The sequence below is a fragment of the Strigops habroptila genome, chromosome 5, assembly GCF_004027225.2.
Source record: "Strigops habroptila isolate Jane chromosome 5, bStrHab1.2.pri, whole genome shotgun sequence".
Taxonomy (NCBI): domain Eukaryota; kingdom Metazoa; phylum Chordata; class Aves; order Psittaciformes; family Psittacidae; genus Strigops; species Strigops habroptila.
In genome coordinates, this window is record NC_044281.2 from 64,149,223 (window position 1) to 64,170,940 (window position 21,718).

General features: G+C 38.0%; 1 protein-coding gene across 8 annotated transcripts in view; it reads right to left on the reverse strand.

Moving 5' to 3' along the window:
- Window positions 1-700: 700 nt before the first annotated feature.
- Window positions 701-21,718, reverse strand: part of PANK1 (pantothenate kinase 1) — a 47,585-nt gene continuing 26,567 nt past the window's right edge. For 7 of the 8 annotated variants that reach the window (XM_030486561.1, XM_030486563.1, XM_030486564.1 and 4 more), the window contains 6 exons: window positions 19,451-19,803; window positions 11,016-11,269; window positions 8,588-8,764; window positions 8,067-8,190; window positions 2,849-2,974; window positions 703-2,223 (listed from right to left, as the gene is read on the reverse strand). In XM_030486561.1, the coding sequence (XP_030342421.1) occupies window positions 2,164-2,223; window positions 2,849-2,974; window positions 8,067-8,190; window positions 8,588-8,764; window positions 11,016-11,269; window positions 19,451-19,803 (1,094 nt within the window). In that variant the 3' untranslated portion in view covers window positions 703-2,163. Of the gene's footprint in view, window positions 2,224-2,848; window positions 2,975-8,066; window positions 8,191-8,587; window positions 8,765-11,015; window positions 11,270-19,450; window positions 19,804-21,718 lie in introns of all 8 variants that reach the window. The other variant, XM_030486558.1, reaches the window with a different exon arrangement.

Consider the following 21,718-nt stretch of genomic DNA (forward strand, 5'->3'; position numbering starts at 1 on the left):
AAAATTATTTTTTGAGGACTAGAGGATTTTCATCTTAAAAAGAAACGCGATTTCATATTTGATTACTTGACATTATATTCTCACTTCGCATAACTATAAATGCTAAAAATGCAAGACCGCCTCAGTGACAGATATTCCCATATTAAATTCCCTTCGAAAACTGACCATGGAGAAAAAGATGGAATCTTGCTCTGAAACAAACTAGCCGACTCCACAAACTGCTTAGACTTCCACTGCTTCAGAAAAGCGTATTTACATTGTCGATGTTATGCCTCCCTCTACTGTTTATCGTAAGAAGTGCAGTTAGGCCTTAACATTCTGAAGTCTTCCTTAAAAAACTCCAACATATAAACCAATCTTTAGTGGCAGGCAAAACTCAGCAAATAAGCTTAATGAAAGTTTAATTTTTAACGTGAGATAAAGGAGGCACTGAGCAGAACTATCCCCACTTACCTCAAGCTCAATGCTAGATGAAATATCAACTACAACATGCTATTAGTCTCTTGTCGTAGTTTACAGTCTTTAAGAGTCAACTTCAAGCAGGCAAAAAGCTTCAAACACCACAGCAATGTAATGAAGAGTAAAAAAAAAAAAAGTCAAGAACCAAAGAATTATCATGGAAATAACTAGTCATGTGACAAAACAGTGTTATGTATTTCACATCATTGATTTCAAGAAATGAATTCCACAGACACATTAAAACAGTCAAAACAGTAGTGGTCTTTATTTCCATCAGACAAGTTAACACTTCTGTTGATATTAATTTATTTCAACATTCGGAAGAAATTAATGACTATTAAAAAAAGTGAAATAAACCCCTTCCAAAAATATACTGGATAATACATGTGTCTGAATTTTATACTGTCCTTCTGATGAGCCCTTTGCTTTATGTGACATCACATACAGTTTTTGCAAGACAAAATTTATGGACTGGTTTTCAGCTTCTGATTTGTGAGCCCTCACAGTGTCCAAGAACAGCAAGTTTATACATGCTATGCAGCAACCTAAGGACATAGGTTTCAAAAGGGTCTCAATTTAACTGAGAAAAAAATTAATAATCTAGAGAGGTCCACAAATCAAAAAAGGTAGAAAACACTGTATTGGAAAACCCACTCAAGTCTTAGTGTCCTGGAGGGAAAGTTAATATCAACTTAAAACCAGAAAATACATTAGTCAGTGTTTTTCTAATTTTAGAAACTGGGCTTTGAATAATGCAATTATCAGTTGTTTTCGATTAAGAACAAGTTTAAAATTGCAGACTACAAAAAATTCTTCAAATAAATGAAAACAAACTCCTCCCTTTGTCGCCTAACACCAAGTATGTACCATATAAGTAACATCTGTACTACAGAACTCCTCATATAGATCAGAGATTTTCAACAGGAACAGGATTTTATTTTAGTGTCAAGCAAATAATTAAGATTTTAGTTCACATATTGTTTAAAGTTTTTAACATAAAGGAGAATTAGTCCTGCAAAACCAGTTACCACTCTGTTCCTGTTGTAAGTCATGACTACTGAAAACATTAAGAATCTTAAACCCCCTGCTTCCACCAAGTTTTCTCACAGTCTTGCCAAGAAAGCCATGTAGTCATAGAAAGTTTGTAAATTTATTTTCTGGGGGGGAGTGGGGAAGATGTTAAATAAGAAAGTGTCTCATCAATGAGGAAACGAAAGGCAAACAAAATCAACGACTAGTTTTCACAGTAAAATGCATCAGCTTTGTAGTTTCATTTGAAACCAAGAACAAATCATGAAACGTCATGAAAATAAGATAAAAATATCTCCTAGAGTGATTACTAAATGAAGTTAAAATTATCACACTAATCAGTAAACCCCAGAAGAAAAGCAGATGCCTCATATCATAGGTTATACATTAAACAGTATCTGCTTTTTAAAATAAATCCATAAAATCTGTATGTTTGGCTGCTTTGCACATTTTTCCCCTAAAAAATACAGTGTACAGAAAAAAATTCTCATTATTCCCAATACGAATTCTGAAGTATAAGCTCAAAACCCAGAAGTTAAAGATCAGCTAAAAGAATTTTAAATTATTTACAAATCCAGCAGGTAGAACTACCATAATGGCTTCATTTCCATCCTTGTAGTGGCTTTCACTCTTATCCAGCAGCATCTGCAGTAGGAATCTCTTCAGATAGCTTCATCACTGATCATCTGTCATTTTAAGCAATTCTAGAAGAGCCCCAACAGCTCCAAAATAACCCTTTAAACAAGGCAAAAGCAAAAAAACCCCAAACCAATCAATCAAATCCCAAGATAAGACATAAGCATGAGCATGTAAAGTCTTCAGTTCTGTTCAGGCAATTAAAAGACCTTTCTTATAAGTCTGTTATGCCAAGTATTTTCTTTAATATGATCTTGTTTAGGTCCAAGAAAGGGCCTTATACCAGGAGACATCTCACACAGTTCTCCAAAATTGCCAAAAAAGAAGAAATTACAGAACCGCTATAATGATGCTGTATTGAGATTGGGCAGTTTCCATTATGAACACATCCATCTGATATTCACCTCAAAATTATGCTTACAAAAATTAATTCTAGTACAGATTTATATACCAGACCATGCAAAATAACATTGTTGGTACTAGGGTCAGAGGGCAAAAATAAGAGATGTACAATGTTTAGCAACAAATACCACAACATTAGTGATCAAGCCAGAGAGTTAAAAAGGGACATTTTCAAATGAATTTGTAAATATATTTATGCTCAATTTAAGTTTGTGCATTCACTTCAGAGCAATAGCATTGAAACTCTCCCATTTAATTTCACCAAGAACCACAAGATTTTTGTACTTACAAAGAAAAGTAAATTTGACATGTATTTCCTTACCTCGTGTTCCAAAAACAGAGCTTTCAGCTGTCCCTTGGACCAATAATCCATTGCATATGCTAGCACCTTCATAGAAATCATATTAATTCTGAGAAAGTTGCCAACAAAAACCACCTTGTCGATGTTCTGTAAAATTGAAAAGCAGACCAGCAAAAATTATATTCAGCTACATTATTTGCCTCATCCAACATGTACTTCTGCCTCCACTATGAAGTTATATGGGAATTTTAGATAACATTTAAATTCTCCAGACTGAAAATTAGTTACAGTTACTGACTGCTAAGTAGAGATGTTGCAAGAGCAAAAAAATAGTTTTATTCCAAAGAAAATGAGAGGCTGGTATCACAGATGTTGAATAGTGAATATTTGCTTAAAAGCACATGACCTTCCCAACATGAACAGGGTTATGACTCTTTTGTTGTATTTTGGGGGGTGGGGAGGTTGTGATTGTTCCTTCTGTTTTTTTTTTTTTGGTTTTTTTTTTTTTTTTTTTTTTGGTGGGGGGGGTGTGTGTGTAGGAGGGGTATTTTTGAATTACATATGACTATGACATGGCTGCACTGAAGACATCTTTCCCCCCATTTGTTAAATGAAGCAACTTCAGAGATCACTATGATTATTAAATCCAGATGGACAACCTCTGAAGGGTATCCCAGAAGGATTACATTACAGATGGGAAGAAGCATCTTTCATTATCTATTATCTGGACTGTGGTTCCATTTTCAAAAAACAAGTGAAACATGGCCAACATGATATTTGAATATATTGCATTCGTTTGTTTCAATGCTCACTTGTACTCAGTTTCCATACAGAAGCTTAAGATTTTTGAACAATCAGCACTACACGGTCAGTAAGAAAGCCACACGCTATCATTACCTACATGCACATCAGCGCATGTAAGCAACAGCTATGGTGCTCAAACAATGCCCATATCTTAGCAAGACCACTTTTGCCCGCCATGCACAAAAACACACTTGCATTTTGAATTGGTATACCATATGATGTTCATAATACAGTAAAATCTGTCTAGAAGACTCAGTAGCAGGCCATAAGGCCATTCTGGAGACAAAGTTTTTACAGGAGTCCTGAAGAAGGAGCCCTACAAATGTATCTTCAAGAGTCCTCTGAAAATTACCAGCAAAAATCTGCAGAGAGGCTTGAATTACCAAGTGTTACTTCTCTAGGTTCCTACAGCTCTATAAAGCCCAAGACTTGGCTCTGCAGCAATTACTTTCCCTGCAGACTGCAGTTTTGTCATGTCCAGTACTGTGCAGGTGGCATGCCACAGAGAACATCCTTACTTGAACACTTGATACTGGAGAGTGCCAATAGCCAGATGCAATCATTCATTCATCTTGTCTCTGATGACTGTTACATGTCTGACTGTCCTCTAACCAAACATCAATGCAAACTTTATTTAAATAATTCAGGCTTATAGTCATCTGTCCCCATACACTCTGCAGCCACATTGGAACACATTCATACTGCTTCCTGGGAACTTTTATGGCTGAAAAGAACTTCTCAATTTTCAAAAGGCTGCTATTAAACAGAGCCTAAAGCACCCTGCATCCTCTGACAAGGCAGTTTTGTCTCTGAAGTAATTTCTGACAAAAGAGGAACATGTAACTAATTAATTGCCTGTAATGCAATGCCATCAAATTTATTAAAATCTACATTTGGATTTAATTTTCATGAATTTGTATTTTTTGCAGAATGTACACACGCTACTGTTACCAAAAATCCACGCAAGCAGTACCTAACATTGAGTATAGTGTTACATTTGCATGTTATATCAACATGCAAATTTTGTATCAATTTTATTTTCCAAGATTGCTTGACTTGACTAGGTTAAAAATTATGTTAAAAGTTTTCTAGGTTTTTGAACTGAACTAAAACCAGCTTTGGCATATTTCAGGAGAAAATGAAGAAATGCTACTTTTATCTCTTAAGGGAGTCTTGCCACTTTTAAATTGTTCACTGCTGAAACATTCAAAGCTGAAAGACAGAAGTTTTAAACTGATGAACTGATAGTGACGAAATGACTAAGCTAACCAAATTACAACATCATGGAAAAGACACTTTCGCTTCGTAGGGTCTTGCTAAATTGTTCAACTACCCTGCAGAAGAAAGCTATAATATAGCTTCAATATAGTATACACACGTATTTCCAATATAATTGAGTAGGGGAATCTGTATTAAAGATGCAATAAAAAATACCCTCCTGCACATGTTTTTGCAAGAAGCCTTGTTCAGATGCAACTTACATGTTTTGCTAGTAAGAAAAGTATAAACCAGGGAGATTGGCTTCCTTTATGTAATTCTGCTGTGCCTAGGACAGACTGTTTCAAATGATGTGTAGCCAAATGGTTCCAGACTATGGAATTTTTCTACCCCACTGCCAACTTTGTGCAAGCAAACTTTGCTTTGAAGTTCTGCAGACAGAATATTTCATTTATTCCCCAGCCTCAATTTTTTTCTGCACATATGTAAGTCATTTTCAACACAATATTAAAGCTGCAATCATTGAAAAAAAAAAAAAAAAAAAAACCCAAGGAAAAAAAAAAACCCGAAAACCCCACCCGAAAAATACCCCATTAAAAAAACCCCCCAAAAAATCCCAACCACCACCAACAAAAAAAAACCCCCAAAACAAACAACAAACTAAAACCAACTTATCAAAACTCATGCTTCAGGGCATAAATTGATTTTGACAAAGAACTTAAAAGTGAGCTTCACCATAACCCTAATCTAATACAGAAAAACTCCACAAAAGCATATATCATATTCAACGGGGTTTTAATCTCTTATTTAGGCATTTCATTCATCAAGCTTGGTGAGAGTAAGAGCCATATCTCCCAAAAGGAATTCAGGTGTCTAGATTACTTAGCAAAACAATAGTATTACTTCCCCCCACCTCTGAGAGCAAGCTCTCTGGAGATCAGCTTACTTGCAATGATATATCATATTTGAATTTTTTAATAGTATGTAAATACTATTAAAATGAAGGTTTCATTCTGTAAAGCTACAAAATAACTTTGTTCATGTGTTGGAGAAATTGACATTGTCTGCAAAATGAAGAATACTTTACACATCAATCTACATTCTTCCACAGAGTTCTGTGGATCATGTCCAGTTTTTAAGCCCGCCCACAAAACAAAGATGTTAGGAACTTTTTCACAGTGACTCGGAAGCATTAGTTTCATTAGTAGCCCACTTCCTCCTCTGAATGCATCACATGTAGTTCCCTGCTGCAACTCTCCATGCTTTGATAGCCCTGTACAATGCTGCTTGAACTCCATGCCACAAGGCAACACTGTAAAGAAGCTGAAAGCAAAGAGAACACTGAAAGAGAATCATCCTGACTGAAAGAGTCAAATTGCCAAAAAAAATAATGTCTGTAGCCACTCTTCACGATAAAGGGAGGTTATCAGTGGCATTTGATAGGGGCAGACACTAAGATTTGTCCTATTCAATATATTTTAAAAGTGCTCTACAAAGGAATATCAGCAACAAACATAAAGGAATATTAGCAATAGACGTAACATGTATTGGCATATAAAGATATTCAGGAGAGTCAGGATAAAAAATTAGGAGCACAGCAATGCTGAAGAGACACACAGTGGCCAAGGAATAATATAACAGATGAAGTTTAAAGTTAAAAAAATGTGAAATAACAAATGGGAGGGGGAAGAGAGAGAGACTTCAGTATTCAGACACAATGATAGGCTCCAAATTAGCTACCCCCAATCAAGACTGTGGATGTACTGTGGATGGTTTCCAAAAAAAGAGATCCATGGTCACAAAAATTAAATACTAAGAACAGTTAGTAAAGGAACTCAGAACACTGAGTTTATCAGTATGTCATCACATAAATTCATTGTGCAACCACACTCTGAATACTGCATGAAGATCTGATCATTCATCTCCAAATTAGATCCAGAAAATATTAAAAAGACAAAATGAAACAGTGGAAGAGAGACACGGAGCACCTTCCAGAGCAGAGGAGATGAAGTATTATGACTTTCTGTCTTGGAAAGACCAAGAGGGAGATGTGGTAAAGGTTTATTAAAAACCAAAACCCACCAAAAGCAATATTTGCTATTTCTCATAAAACAAAAAGCTAGATAGGACCCAATAAAGTAATCAGATGGCAGTTTGGTGAATTTCTTGGGTTTGTTTTATTGGGGTTTTGGGGGGCTGTGTGAGTGTACTGTTGATTAAAAAAAAAAAAAAAACAAACAAAAAAACCAAAACAAACCAAGAGGCGCTTTCTTCCAAACACAGAATGCTGTGGAGCTAAAGACATTAAGTATTAAAAAAAAAGATTTGATGAATTAATTGAGAGCAGATAAAGATTAATTACCATGCAATAGTAAAGGATGCAATTTGCAGCTCAAAACAAGTGCCTAAAGGTTTGATTTGGGGTTTTTTGTTTTGGGTTTTTTTTTGTCTGTTTTGGGTTGGTTTTGTTGTTTGAGTTTGTTTGGTTTTTTTTTAAATTTTGTTTGGTTTGGGTTTTTTTTTGGGGTGTGTTAGTTTTTTGGTTTTTTGGGGTTTTTTTGAGGGGGTGGTTTTGGGGTTTTTTTTGAAGGGGTGTGTGTGTTCTGTTTTTTAAACTGCTAGAAGCTGGAAAGGTGTATGAATGGAACAATCCATCTATAGCTATCATTCTAAGGAAAATAATGTAACAGCATTTGATAGGAGTTTGAGGCAGGATAATGAACTATATTTTTCTTCTTTCTGACTCAATACAATGGATCTCATATCTAAACATTTAACACAATACACTATTTAAACCCATCACCCTATGGAAAAAAGCCAAACAAAATACTATTAAAAAAAAAGTCATGGGTAAGATCTGTTAATAACTACAAGGTAATTGGGAGTATTAATTTGGATTACAAAGGTGTTAATACACTATGTATTACATATAGCTTAAGAGCAATTGAACAGCTCTAGGCATCAATGGTTCAAGGAGATCTTTACAGTCAACCTTTCTCCTTTCTTCCCTAACTTTGAAGCTCAAAATACCTTACTCTTTGCAACAAAGCATACACATAACACAAATCACAAGAGTTAGGACACCACATTAAACGTATACATATTTCTCAAGGCCAGCTACACACTTGCTATACCACCAATTTGCATTTTTGTATTCTGATAATCTTACTATGTTGTTTCTAAAGGTTTTAAGCTCATAGTAAATATGCTATCTTACCTCATTCAATGCACACATGCGAGCAATAGAACCTATGTTGTTGGTGATGGTGACCAAAGTAGCTCTGGCCAAGTCCTCTTTACTGATGGAATCTCTCTTTTCTTTACTCATCATATGACCAAAGCTGTGTGAGGAAGATTATTCCTTTTAATATGAGTTATTCAGTAGTGCTAAAAGCCCCTAGAAATTTTATCATTTAATAAGCTTTGCTTGGATTCGATATCCATTGATTTGAGACAGACCTGAAATGTGAAAAGGGATCTCATTGGAAAGGTACAACAATGAGCAAAGACGTTTCTAAAATAACTGTAATTTAAATTGAGGCAAACTACATCAAGCACTGCTTACACCTGTTTAAAAAAAAGGCAAGTAGGTGAGAGATCTAAGGACAAACAACATGATACATTCAGAGTGACATTTCCACAGGGACCTAGTACATAGTCCAGGGATTACGCACTCAGTTCAGCATGCACAGTAAGTTTCCCAAGGAACTCCTTAAAACCAGCTCAATTAACACATACCTTGAGGCTACAGCAGACCCTTGAAGGCCAAACCGCTCATAGTCTCCTCCGTAAATATCCTTCACCAGCTTATCCACATTGGTGCTGTCTCCCTTCGCAGCCATTTCTAGTGCTTCTTCAAATGTCTCACAGCCAGTCAGCAGACAGCAAAGGCCCAGGAACGTTCCTCCTCCAAGACTAGAAAAGCACAGTTCCTTCAGACCAGCAGCTTGAACCAACTTTTACCACAGCACTTCAAACTCCTGTTCGCAACATGGTCTACATAGCTATCAATTGTATCTTGCAACTCCTCCCTCAGAGCAGTGAGGACAGAACCCTAAATTAAGTTTCTATTTAACACAAATGTCATCCAGCATGGTTTTAACTGAATTGCTCTTAAATCCTTAATATTTAAATTGGAGAAATGATACTAAATAAAGGGTTAGCTGAGAATAAAGTCCAATCCAACACTGCAGATGTCAGTTTGCTATTTGTAGCACTCTAGCAAGTTGCCCTTGTGCAAGAATAATTGGCCAGCAGATCGCTTAAGTCAGTGATGAAAGAATAAACAGAGATCAAAGCTGAACATCTATGCAGGGGCAGGCAGCCAAGACAGATCTTGTCCCCCTAGCCAGTGGCAGGAAGCAGTCTGTTCAGAGTAAGGCTAGCATCAACCCTGAACATCTCAGCCCTCTGAAGAACTCTTCTTTGAGAAGAAATCAGTCACTTTAATATCTTCCACAGGCTCAAGTACAATATTTACTGACTACAGAAATTTAGCAGATGGGTAACTCATTCATGAAAAATCTACTTTGGACTCTTCAGTCTTAACAGACATGAACTTCAACTTACTAACCTCTACATCCTTCCTCATTCTTTCTTAACCCTTGAGAAAGTTAGCTTATTTGCACTGATCGCAGTCACACCAACTGGAGCCACTGTAAACAAGAGGATCAGTGAGACACACACACTTCACAAGAAAGCACAGGTGGTGAGATAGGAACACCATTTAGTCAGTGCTCTTGGATTATTAGGCAAGTTTTTCGGAACACATCTAGCAGCACTGTAGTATACTCAGTATCTGAACAGTGGGAAGCTCTGTACACCAGCCACAAGACAGTACTGATTTCATCATCGATAGTAAGTCAGTAATCTACTGCAGTCATGTTTTTCCTTTTGTAGTAGGAAAGGTGGAAAGCACATCTACAAATACAAAAAGTGCTATGCTTGAAAAACAACCAGAACCACAAGAAAATCAATACCTCTTCCATTCAACTTGTGTTCATCTGTATCGTAAACAGAAAAACAGCTCATGGCTATCATGGTGGCAAAGGCATGCCCTAGATAAGGCAACAGAAGACACATAGGCAGTCATGTGCACTATACATGGGAAGCTTTATTAATATGTACCAAGCACTGAAGACCAGAATGCAGCCTGGAAAGGACTACAGCAAATCCAGAAAGCTTCTTTGGTGGTTGTTTTGGAAGGGGATTTTTTTTTTTTTTTAGGTTTCTAGTTTGGTGGTTTGTTTTAAAGATTACTAAAAATGAAGTATATCAATTTAGCTTGCATGTATGAAAAAAAGCAGGATAGATTTATAGGTATTTTTACTACTAGTCTGAACGGACACATTCGTAACTAAAGTGGATTCCTATCAGTAAGCATGGTTGCCACCTCTATAGCGCAAACTTAAATATGCCTCAAGACTGGTTTTTGGCCTTGAGAACAAAAGTCTGCATCCACGCTGCTGAAATCCTGAATTCCTAAACAGAGCAGTCACATCCAAATCTGTTACTGAACATAGCCCAGAGACCATTTCAACTCAGCTGTACCTTACAAATCATTTCAGAGAGCAGGAGCTAATGCAGGCTGAAATCACACTAAGGACAATGTAAGCATACAGACAATCAGGTTCTAGCCTTTACATGCAAGCATTTCTCAATTTACCAGCATGGTCCAAAGACTAGTGCAATCAGTAATGAGAAAGAGATCTAGTGAGATCCCTCAGCCAAAATCCAGTAGTACCAGGTAATCCACAAAGTTTTCCTATATCCTGGATTCATCCTAGCTACTAAGCGAGAGGTTTTTGTTTAACCCAAACATTTTTCTTTCACTGCTCTGGCTGTTCTGGGTGATCGAAGCAGGGGAAAGAAGATTCATTTACTGTGACAGCTTTATTTTGGTAATTCACAGCAAGAGATAGAATGTAGGTAAGAACACCAAGAGGAGACTAAGACAGCTCTAAAGCTGAATGGACCAATGATTACCCTGATGTAGGCCTCCTCTCTGAAAGAATCCTAGGATATTTCCAGCCTTGCTACTGGTGGCTTTTAAAAGAAATAAAAAAACAAGCACAATTTGGGGCTGCACCTACTAGTCACACTGTTTGGTTCTCTCTGTTCAAATAGTAAGGAGAAAAGAGAATTAAAAGAACACTGAATTAGTTACCTGGATCCTGTGACTCTTTTATAGTTGTCCTTAGAATACACAGCTAGGATGCTGACCCCTGAGCCTATGTTAACCAGCAGCATAGGATATGGATTATCAAGGCAGTAAGGCTTTTTCTGGCATTGTTCAGGATCTGTAGGATTTTCAAAATAATAGCACTCTGGTTGGCCATTGAAACCAACAGAATCAACATAAAGGAGGCCCTGGATCAAACAGTCCAATTCATCCAGTTTATGAAGTTGTAGATCAGCAATCTGGAAAACAGCAACAGGAAATTAATAAACAAACACTTCCTAGTATAATACAACACAGGACAAAAGGCTCCACTGAAGCACTTTGATCGCTTTAATAGTAACACATTATGCTATTTAAACAGTACAAAGATCTGTGTAAGCATGAAGTCCAAAATAAAACGTTTGTTATCTGCCCGACAATGGGCACCTCCCAAAACAATGACATGCTGCACAGTAACACTGCTTAGTTCCTTTGCCTTTGAGACATTCGCTGCTCTGCAAGCAGGAAACATTTCCCTCTCCCTCCCCCACCCCCCTCAGTATTCTGAAGCAATAAATTTCTTTCCCCTTATCCTATGCCAAGGGGAGCTGTGTTCTGCAGCTTTTGGACAGGATGCAAAGTGCTATAACTTAACATCCAATTACACTTCCCAGCAATTTAATGAAATTTTCAATAGAAATGTTAAGAGCAAGAAACTTCAGTTAAAGAACAAAATAGTTAAAGCCTTACGAAGTGCACATGTTTATGTTAATATGCATTAAATACACAGTGGATTACACTTAAATGATCTGACTTTTTTCAAGTATGCGTCACCAGTAATGTAAGAGAGCTTTTTTTATAAATTATGATGAGCACTATAAGATGCCCCATAAAAAAAAAAAAAATTAGGATTCCCCATGTTTGGTGAAAAACAATGTAAAAAAACCCACAACCAACCAAAAATATTGTCAGGCCCATACCCCCAGCAAAATGTTCACAGAAATATAACTGTAAAAGACGGCAGAAAAACAATTAATAAGAGCTTCAAAAGGACATTCCCTCTGAGATCTCACAGGTCATCTGTGATTGTATTTAAGCAGACATGCCTACTTGCCATAACATTCTGTTTACTAGAATTAGAAATTGCATCCCTTTCTTGAAATAGGATACAGTCACAATCTGTTTAGAAAGTCTCCTTCCCAGATGACATTGCGCTTAGACTCGTGTTAGGGAGAGGAGAGGGACGGAGAAAAAAAAAGTAGTAGCTGTCCATCCAAACCCTGAGGTCATTCGCATGCTCAAAAGTAGGTCTTACCTAACTCCACTTTCTAGCAGAAAAAGCTACAGGGTATTAGGAACAAAAGGAAGTTGTAAGTACAGAGCTCATTCTCAAACATTTGCATATTGCAGGATGTTTTTGTAACAGTTAATGGAGAAGATTTACAAGGCTACCTACCTCCTATTTTTAATTCTGGAAGCTATAATGAGTCACTATAAAGAGGCAAGATATTTCTGTGGAACAGGCATGGCCAATAGGTTACATTCTTTTGAGCTATTTAAATCTCTCCCCTTAAGTTTTTTCTCTACTTGTACATAGCCCTAACTTGCCTTAACTGAAAGCCATTCTATTCTTTGCATCTGACTTTTTGTTACGCTCACTAGTCCTCAAACCCTGGAACCACAGAAAAGAAATAAGACTAAAAAACTCCAAACCAGCAGTCTCAAAGACCTCAATATAGATCCAATTATTCATAGGACAATAGAAAAAGGTGGAAATAAATTCGTTTTGTGTAAGTATTTCCTCCTGTAACTTTTAAAACCCCTTTGTATTTTTTTTCTTGATTACCACATGGCTACACAGATTACAATTACAGAAATGCAGCATAAAAGACTTGAACCATTTAGCCAGCAAATAAAAAGAATAAACACAAATCGGGAGAAAAGGTTTTTAAAGAAACATTACAAAAATCTTCAGGCTGCTTCGCAAATATCTTGTATTTCAGCAATTTCTTGCTATTAGACTGAGAGGAAAAGCTCAAATCAAGAGATATACAATACAAGGCATTAACATAATAAATGCTTCATGCACTCTCTCTCACAGTGGACACTGTATGGAGCCCACTAAGTCACCACTTGTTAGAGGATTTGTTTTATTAAAGCCCAACTAACATTGCACAAAGCTAGTCAAAATATGGAAAGATTCTATACTAACCATGATCTCTCTCTACGTTATGTGCTGTACATTAAATTTCCTCATCTTACTGTATAAGCTAGATGCTGCATGACAAAACACGATCTAACACAGATACAGCATGCATGAACATGCTATGAACCAGAATCTTGCTATATAAAGAAAAGTCCTTAGTAGATTTATAGCCCCTACTGTCAAAACCTCCATTCACCCATAAGCCAAACACATAGCCACAAGCTGCTTTTGTCTCATCCATGTTATACCTTTACAAAAAGGTAAGCATCAGTGAGAGACTCTGCAAGACACGAGCCAGCAATACAAATCTAAGAGGAAAACACTTCTGGTGTCAGTGCAAAAACATAGACAAAATCCTGGTTTCCACAAAGTCTCCACTAAGCCCACCAATCCCATAAGGACAGAACAAAAGAAAACAAATCAAAGGTTCTTTTTCAAGCACTAAGCATAGCAGTTTTATTAGTCCAGCCCTCCATGTATAAAAGACATAATAGAATTTGTTCTGCTTTTTATAGCTCTGTGCTATATTTAACAGCTGATATACTGTAAGCAGAAAAGCCCTGTGATTGCTTTCTTTCATGTACGATATTCATAGCAGGCAGAAAAACTCTTTCCCTGCATTGTTGCAGCAGTCTGGTTTTCATTTTTGGAAGGAGCAAGACTGGCATCAGTATTCCATGTCAACCTGCCTTCATTCAGAGAACTATTCAGAGCTCTGCAGCCACTAGACCTCTGAGGCTCCAAATAACCCAGTGAGCCCTGACTGCTCTCGTTTCTAAAGAGAAATGAGGGCATAGTTGCAAGAAATGCAGTAACCCAGCCTTGCACAAGAAGCCATGATAGAACACGGGTCACAATTCCCAATACTTTTCCCTGTAAAAAGAACTGCCTTTTCTTTATTTGTGTCTTTGCTCAAGCAGCAAAACTGCACTACAAAATAGATGTGCTTGTAAACATCATAACTAATGTGTGATTAGGCAAATGTTTGGGTTTTTTTTCTGGTCCCATGACCTGACCTACCACAGTCTACTAGTCCTCATCTTTCAGTTGTTCAAACTGCTGCTTCTTGCAGGAACAGAAGTTTGCAAAAACGCAAAACAAAAACAGGAGTTGTGTGTAGAAGCAGGTTTAAATTTTATGTTTTCCCTACAACTTTTTAAAAATGCATTTGCAGATATTTTCCAGCCCTTTACAAGCACTAATGTGAGGGCAGAGAGCATGATGGTCAACTTATCCTGCTGTGCACTCCTGTAACTATATTCAGCACAGTGCCTCTCCAGAAAAGATCTATGTCAGAAAGTTGTGCTATGCAAGGAAGAGCTTCAGAACAAAGTAGCATACAAGACCCTGGAGGGAAAATATATGATGGTTACAGGCAAACCATATGTACATTTTTTATAAGACCAATTTTTCCGCACTGCAGAAATTCTTCTTTATTTTAGACTGTTTTTTTAAATACTGAGGGAGGGGAAAGAACAAAACACTTTGGACCTTTCATCAAACTCTTCAGGACCATCAAAAGGAGGGACACGGGACTTCAGCCATGGTTACAAGCAGGCGCAACACAGCAAGGAAGCAGTGAACACATCTGTGCAGTGTGGTTGAAGCCTAACGGATCAAGACTGGTGTACAGACATCTTTTTCAATGAAATTCCAGCCCAAGACTTCACTCAGTTTGAATTTGCAGTTACCAAGTTCTGATGATAACAGAAATGTCCAAACCTAGATGCAGTGATGAGTCTGTCTCTTGGACTTTTAATCAGATACAAGATTTTTTTTCCTGCAAGAAACTGTTAGGAACTAATGTCTTGTAAGTTTTTAATTATCAATTACAACAGCCTCATTTACTATATCACTGGGGCTTTTATATGCCTTCTGGGCATTGCTCCAGTTTTTATTTCTTATAATAGCTTTCAGTCTAGCTTTTCCTTCCATCTCCCTCCCATTATGTCTCCTTCACTTTCATAAAGACATACTTTGCTTCCTTTAGATTTTGATTGTCTTTACCTCAACGCCTAGCCCTGCTGCTTTTTGAGCTCAAATGAGGTACTCCCCCCAGCTGATTCCGCACCCTGAGGCTGGGAAACACCCACTCACATTCAAACAAGACAAAGTCGAATGCAAATAAAGGGTAAGCCCAACATTTGCTAAGGCATAAAAAAAAAGCACTAGTCTGGGATCTTCTGTAGAGAATCTGCCCTCTTGCCCAGCTAGGTGTAAGAACCTCTTCCCTCTCTTGACAGGGAAGAGATGCACATTGCTTCTCCCCACTCCCCCTCAAGAGTTTCCCAGCTTCTTGCAGTGGTGGCAACAGAAGGTACCACACTTACTTCACCCATTCTCTGGACGCAGCTTTCAACTTGAGCCCAGTCTACATACTACAGGCCAGCATCTATGGCCTGAGCAGCAGCATCCAGCCTCCTCAAGAAAGTTATGTGCAACAAGATTTTTGAGTGTCTTCTACTAACCTAGAGTTACATAGCTTACGCATCCTACAACACAGGACAGTAAAATTTCTATAGGTGTCTGTTCAGGAAAGGAATACAAAGATCCCACCTTTGAGCCACTGCAATAGAGAGGAATTTTGCAACAGAGCAGGTTTTAGGCAAAAGTCTGAATAGTCCATTCTTCCCTCCTCTCTCAAGTATCCATCGAGTTGCTTTAAAAAAAACTGAGTGACTTAATCATTTATTCCTCATTATATTAACAGCATACTTTCGTGCAAGTAATGTGTGTGTGCTATCATGGAGGAGTCACGAAGTATAAAGAGATTTATATCACAGGTACAAAAGCAAATATACTCCTTACTTTCATATAATTGATGTTACTTGAGCATTTACAGAACATGTAAAGTGACGGTACGTAGCTGGGTAAAGATTATCGGAATTAGATGACGTATCATAGATGAACATATTCATCTATGTTTTAACACCAGTGTTACCTGAAAGTAAAGTCAGCCAGACATAAAAATCAGTCATTTGGAAAAGAAGGAAGAAAAACCAAACAAAACCCAACAACAAACAAACCAAATTAAAACAAAAAACTAAGCTGGAAACAGTCCTTTAGTGAATTACTTACTGATGCTGTTCAATGAGTATAACCATATGGTTGGTAAAAATGATTTCTGTGGTCCAGTTTAATGAATAGAGTCTGTCTTCCTACTTCTAGCGGAAGCATTCAGATCTTAAGAATGAATTAAATGATTTGCCAGGCTACTGATTGTTATTGCTGGCAGTTACAATGCAGTTCATGGTGGCTTCTCCAGGTCTCCTATTACCCAACACTGTGGTTCACGTGAGATGGAGGTCAGATAGCTAAACCTAGCTAGCTTTGTAGATTTAGTCGCCTTTCTATGGCACAGAAGACAGGCTTCAACTAAACAGAAGATGCCTCCCTATTTTATTTTATAATACACAAAAGTAAGAGATGTCTAGACCAAACCCATCTAACTCATTTAGGGATTTGAAACTAGACACTGGAACAGGTGAGTAACAGGGTGCTTGCTTATTTGTCTGTTTTAGGGATAAAAAGTTGCTGTTATTTTAGAAGGATTCCTTATTTGGGATTTGAATGCTGTTTTGCAGTATGTTAGATGATCTGTCCTAAACCTGTGTAATCCTGAAAGTCCCATAAGCATTTAGAAATACCCTGAAAGACACATACCTTAAAAGCATGCACATTGAGAAATCTAGGGCCAGAACAAAAGCATGTGATCTGTATCAGTTTCATGAGTTTCATAACATTTAGTCAGATTTTTTAATGAAACTAACAACATTCACAAATATACTTTAGTTTTTCCACATTTCTTCCAAGTAACAGAAACAGGAATATTTAAAGTCTCCTCCATATAAGGCATTATACAATATTGAATCCTGCAACAGCAGGACTTGGCACATATTCTCCACTTCAGCAGGTGCATTAGAGTGATCAAATATTTGAAAGAGACATTTCAATGCTTTGAAAGAGCAATCCTGAAGCTGTTGTCCAATGTCAATTTACAGTCAGCAGAACACTGAGATAGCCAGCTGCTGTTACAATGGCTAATGAAGTGTGACAATTTAAGTGCTATTACCCAGGACGCTCAGCCCTTTGAGAGAGATTAAGCAAGCAAGCCTTCATGTAATGGATAGTATTGTGCTTCTGTAATACTCTATGGGTATTACAGTGAGCCAACAAATACTTGCTATAAAGGAAGGTGTGGAGCTGGGTAGCTGTGAGATGTCCAAAGCACTCACTTACGTGTGAGTGCACTTCACTGATGGCTACAAAACACCCCAGCCAGCTTTTATGGCGTTTTTCTTAAACTCCCTCTGAAGTGTTGCAGCACACAGAATGTTAACCAACACTGCAGTGATGTGGGATTCATGCTTAAGTCCACCAATAATTTACTATATGACCTCATATCTTTGTACAATAGCTAGCAAAACAGCCTCAACTTCAATTATGGCTTCCAGTGCTACATTAAGTATATTGCAACAGAGATTACAGAGACTTGTCCCTCACTGTAAGCTGCATATTTATACCAGATAAAGCCAAAGCTATGGAGAGAAATGCCAAGGTGCGATAGCCACCAGGAATCTTCCAGTTCAATTCTACAGCTGCGGGAGCAAGGGACGTGAACTTCCTTGTTAAGTAAGCAACTCCAGCTCCTAGTACAACATACAGGAGAGATGAATTTGGGAAGACTGACCATTCCAAAGGGATAGTCAGCCTCTTCAGAAAGCCTCAAAGTGACCTCCCATCGTTACTAGAGAACACGACCTGAATCATTCCCCAGACACATGGAAGGACGCTTGGAAACCTGAATGGACACCACACTGACTAGTGCTAAAACTCACCTTCTAGTGTGGTGCCAACATCCTTACACATTGTGAGACAAACTAAACTTTTGAGGACTCAATCATCAGTAGACCCTAACACAAGGGACTTGCAATCAGCCTAAAGGACAAGAAATTTGTGACTAGTAGTGGACGACTACAGCAATTCAGAAACTTGCTAGTACTTCATTAGACTAACTGCTTCCATGTCCAGCATTTACTGAAGATGATCATACAACACTATAACAGTTGGGATTCATGTTGATCTCCTTCAGCATTCTCTCTCCCCGTTAGGATCCTGGTCATCTGTCAGGTGAGGGATATTGACAAATTAAAACCCTCTTGCACTGCAGGAATAGATGCTTGGACTTAAACATGAAGCACACAAAGCCAAGGACTGCACTCAATAGCAGATGGTGAATCAGTATGCTAGCTCCCTAGACTGAAGCAGAGACAGAAATGCAACTGATGTAACCTGTCATACCCAGCAGCCACCCCTCACCCTCAAGATCAGGTCAAAAGTTAGGGACATAAATATCAGACCTGTCTGTCAAGTAAATCATTCACATTAATCTTAGTGAGACTGCTCTGGTACAGGCAGATTAGTCATTCTTTTACAGAAAATAAATGGAGATATGCTCCAGTTGAGACACATACACAACAGGCAACTGTCTTTCAAATGACTAGTTCTCTCTAATACAGTTTGTACAATGCCTCTCTATGCCTCTGTCACCACAATCAATTTTTGCAGTGCACTCAGTGACGTCATTTGGGAGCTAGGACTACTGCGGAAGTTTATACAAACAGCAGCATCCCAATACATCAGATTTACATCACCTTCTGGAGCGCCTACAGAGGTTATTTTTAAGTTCTCAGGGATCTGTGACTTAGTCACCTGATGAGCTGCTTTTCTTCATGATGTACTTCCAGAATTGAAATCAACAGCTAGCTGCTACTGTTATTCCTCCTGCACCATGCTTGGTCTTCCAGGCTCTTGACTTATGTCTGCTTGAAGATGAGTACAAGGGGAAGGAAACCCCAACCTAATCTCCAGCCTGCATGGCTTCATTTCTGGTTTTCCGATAGATAGCCAGTTTGAAAAGCAGAGTACCTGTAGTCTCGGGTTCTAGGTTGTCATAACACACCCTCAGTTGATTATGAAGCATCTGATCACCACAGCTGCACTATAAAAAAACCCCCCATTTACTGAAGATATCTTGCACAGTTAGTAGAACACCCTCTCCTGTCCCCTCCATGCTCTCAGCAATTCCACTGGTTAACAAATGTGAATTGATTCTGTTAGTCTTAACCAGTTAGGATGGACTTACAAAAATGTTTTCTCTGCCAGTTTTAATAGGGCTCCTATGACTTTTTCCCCAAAGTACTTCCCACTGAACCCATATGAACTATTCACATACCGTTCTAAAGTCTTCCTCAAACTTGTAAGCTCCACCTCCTGTGGCACAGAGCGTAGTGTGCAAACTGGAGAAGTTCTTTTCACTACCCATCTGTATGAACCTGTGCATGGCAGAGCTGGGAAAGCGGATGAAGTGCAGGTTTCCTTTCCGTCCACACATAGTCAAATTTTTCAGTTCAAGATGTACATCACGAATGCCAGTTTTACCATAAGCTGTATTGGAGGTCAAGTATTTCCTAATGCTTTTCAGATTTTCTACCTCCTCCTGCTCCTCTTCTGCAGTAATGTCCTTAGGTTCAAAGTAGACCAGTTTAACCAACGTTCCACCGATATCCATTCCAAACCATGGAAATGCTAAGGATAAGGAGAGGAAGAAAGAGAAAGTCACTATAAATATAGAGGTTACCCATATCACTTAAAGCATTTGCTGAAGGACAATTTAGTACAGTCACAATGACCTCGGTTAAAAAAAAGAATAAAGAAAATTTCAAGATACTCTTCTCTGGAAAAGTGGGTTTTAATAAAATGAAAATATTTTTCCCAGGAAAACATCTATTCCTCAGACAGCACCTCATGACAGAGCACATTTATTGCATTTCACCCAATTGACTCCTGGCACCAATTCTTAAAATAAACTAAGGAGGGTAGGAGAAAGAAACAACCAAACAGGAGAACAAGATATCTCAAGTAACACTGCCACTGTGTAACATCTACAATTGCCTTTCCAAGGCCAGTTGGAATTTCCACTGTCACAAGGCTCTGTCTAAGCAGCAATACATAACTCCCATTATGCTGAGAGTTTCCAGATTCCAACCCACCAGAACTAGCAGCTCTGTTGGAACTACACCACTTGTATATATTAGCAGAAAGAAAGATATTTGAAGTTGCATATTTACCACCGACAATCATTTTGAGAAAATATGAAATATACCTGTTGCTGTATGTGTTTGTCTACTATGCAACTATACAAGAAATGCCACTATTTGCTTCTCAGCATATATGCATTTGTCACAGCCAGACTAGATCAACCAAAGCCGCTGTTCTGCTAACAGCAAGAGAAAATGAGTATGGAGAACACGCAGGCATAAGATACTAACTCAACTAGATTAGTCTGCCTGCTCTGCTTGTATATGCAAGCACACAATTTAAATCCTAAACCAGGTAACTTCATGAAGCAATAAGAGGTGAGAATACAAAACCTACGCAAGGTACTGCAGAAGGAGGCAGCTAGTAATGTTTCTAGAGAAATGAAATTAAAAGTACTGAGTATGTGACTAACATCTAAGATGTTACTGCTACTACACTTTTGAAATGGTAGTCACATAGTCACTTCCCTGCTTTTAGGGACAATTAGGCAGACTTGCTAGAAATGAGATTCTACCAGCTAGGGCATCCCAACTTAGTTTTGCTACAAACTCCAAACCGTGGATACCATACACATTACTGATTTTTCTGCCAGTGAATCTAAATGTAAGCAACCTGGGGCAAAGATTTTAACAAGCATAGGAGGTACTGATCACACAGTTCTCCTCACATAATCACTGATTACTATTAGGCTACTCAACTTCAGGCTGAAAGGAGCTTAGTGTCTTCTTTTACAAAGGTCTCAGCATCACTCTTGTCTGGCTGGCCAATTCAAACTTCAATTTCACAATTGTCAATACACCCTCCGCCCCCTAAACCAATCCTTAAATGTCATGTTTAAAAAGGCTATTTTGCTCCTTTGCTGTATGCCAAATAATTGAATCCTCAGTTTCTCCCCCTTTCCCTAAGGACAAGGCAGACATAATGCATAAACTCCCCTGAAGTAGCTTGCTTACTGTTCATTTTTTCTAAGAGCAGCTACTGTTATCTGTTTTAATGTCTAATTTCTTTTTCCATGTCCTGCAAGCTGCAAGACACAAAGACACTGAAGTGAAGTCTAATTTGATGTTTGGGAAGATACATACTATGCAGATGCACGAGAGCTCCCTGAAACAGGAAAAATGCAAACCAGGTGTTTTTAAAACAGGCTTTATTTTAAAGAGGTGAAAAAAAATTAATTATCATGCACTATCCTGTAACTCAAACACTTTTGAAAGTACAAGGTAAACATTTAAGCACACTACCAACACTACAATGCATTAGAGCTCAGGATGCCAATCCCATTAGTGATTTTCACAAATCTTTATTTAAGCTGCTGAAAACTTTAATTACTTGTCCCACTGGAACAGTAAGTCTCCTCCTCAGATGTATCTTAACTACGCAGGCAGGAAGTTTAATTTTCAAC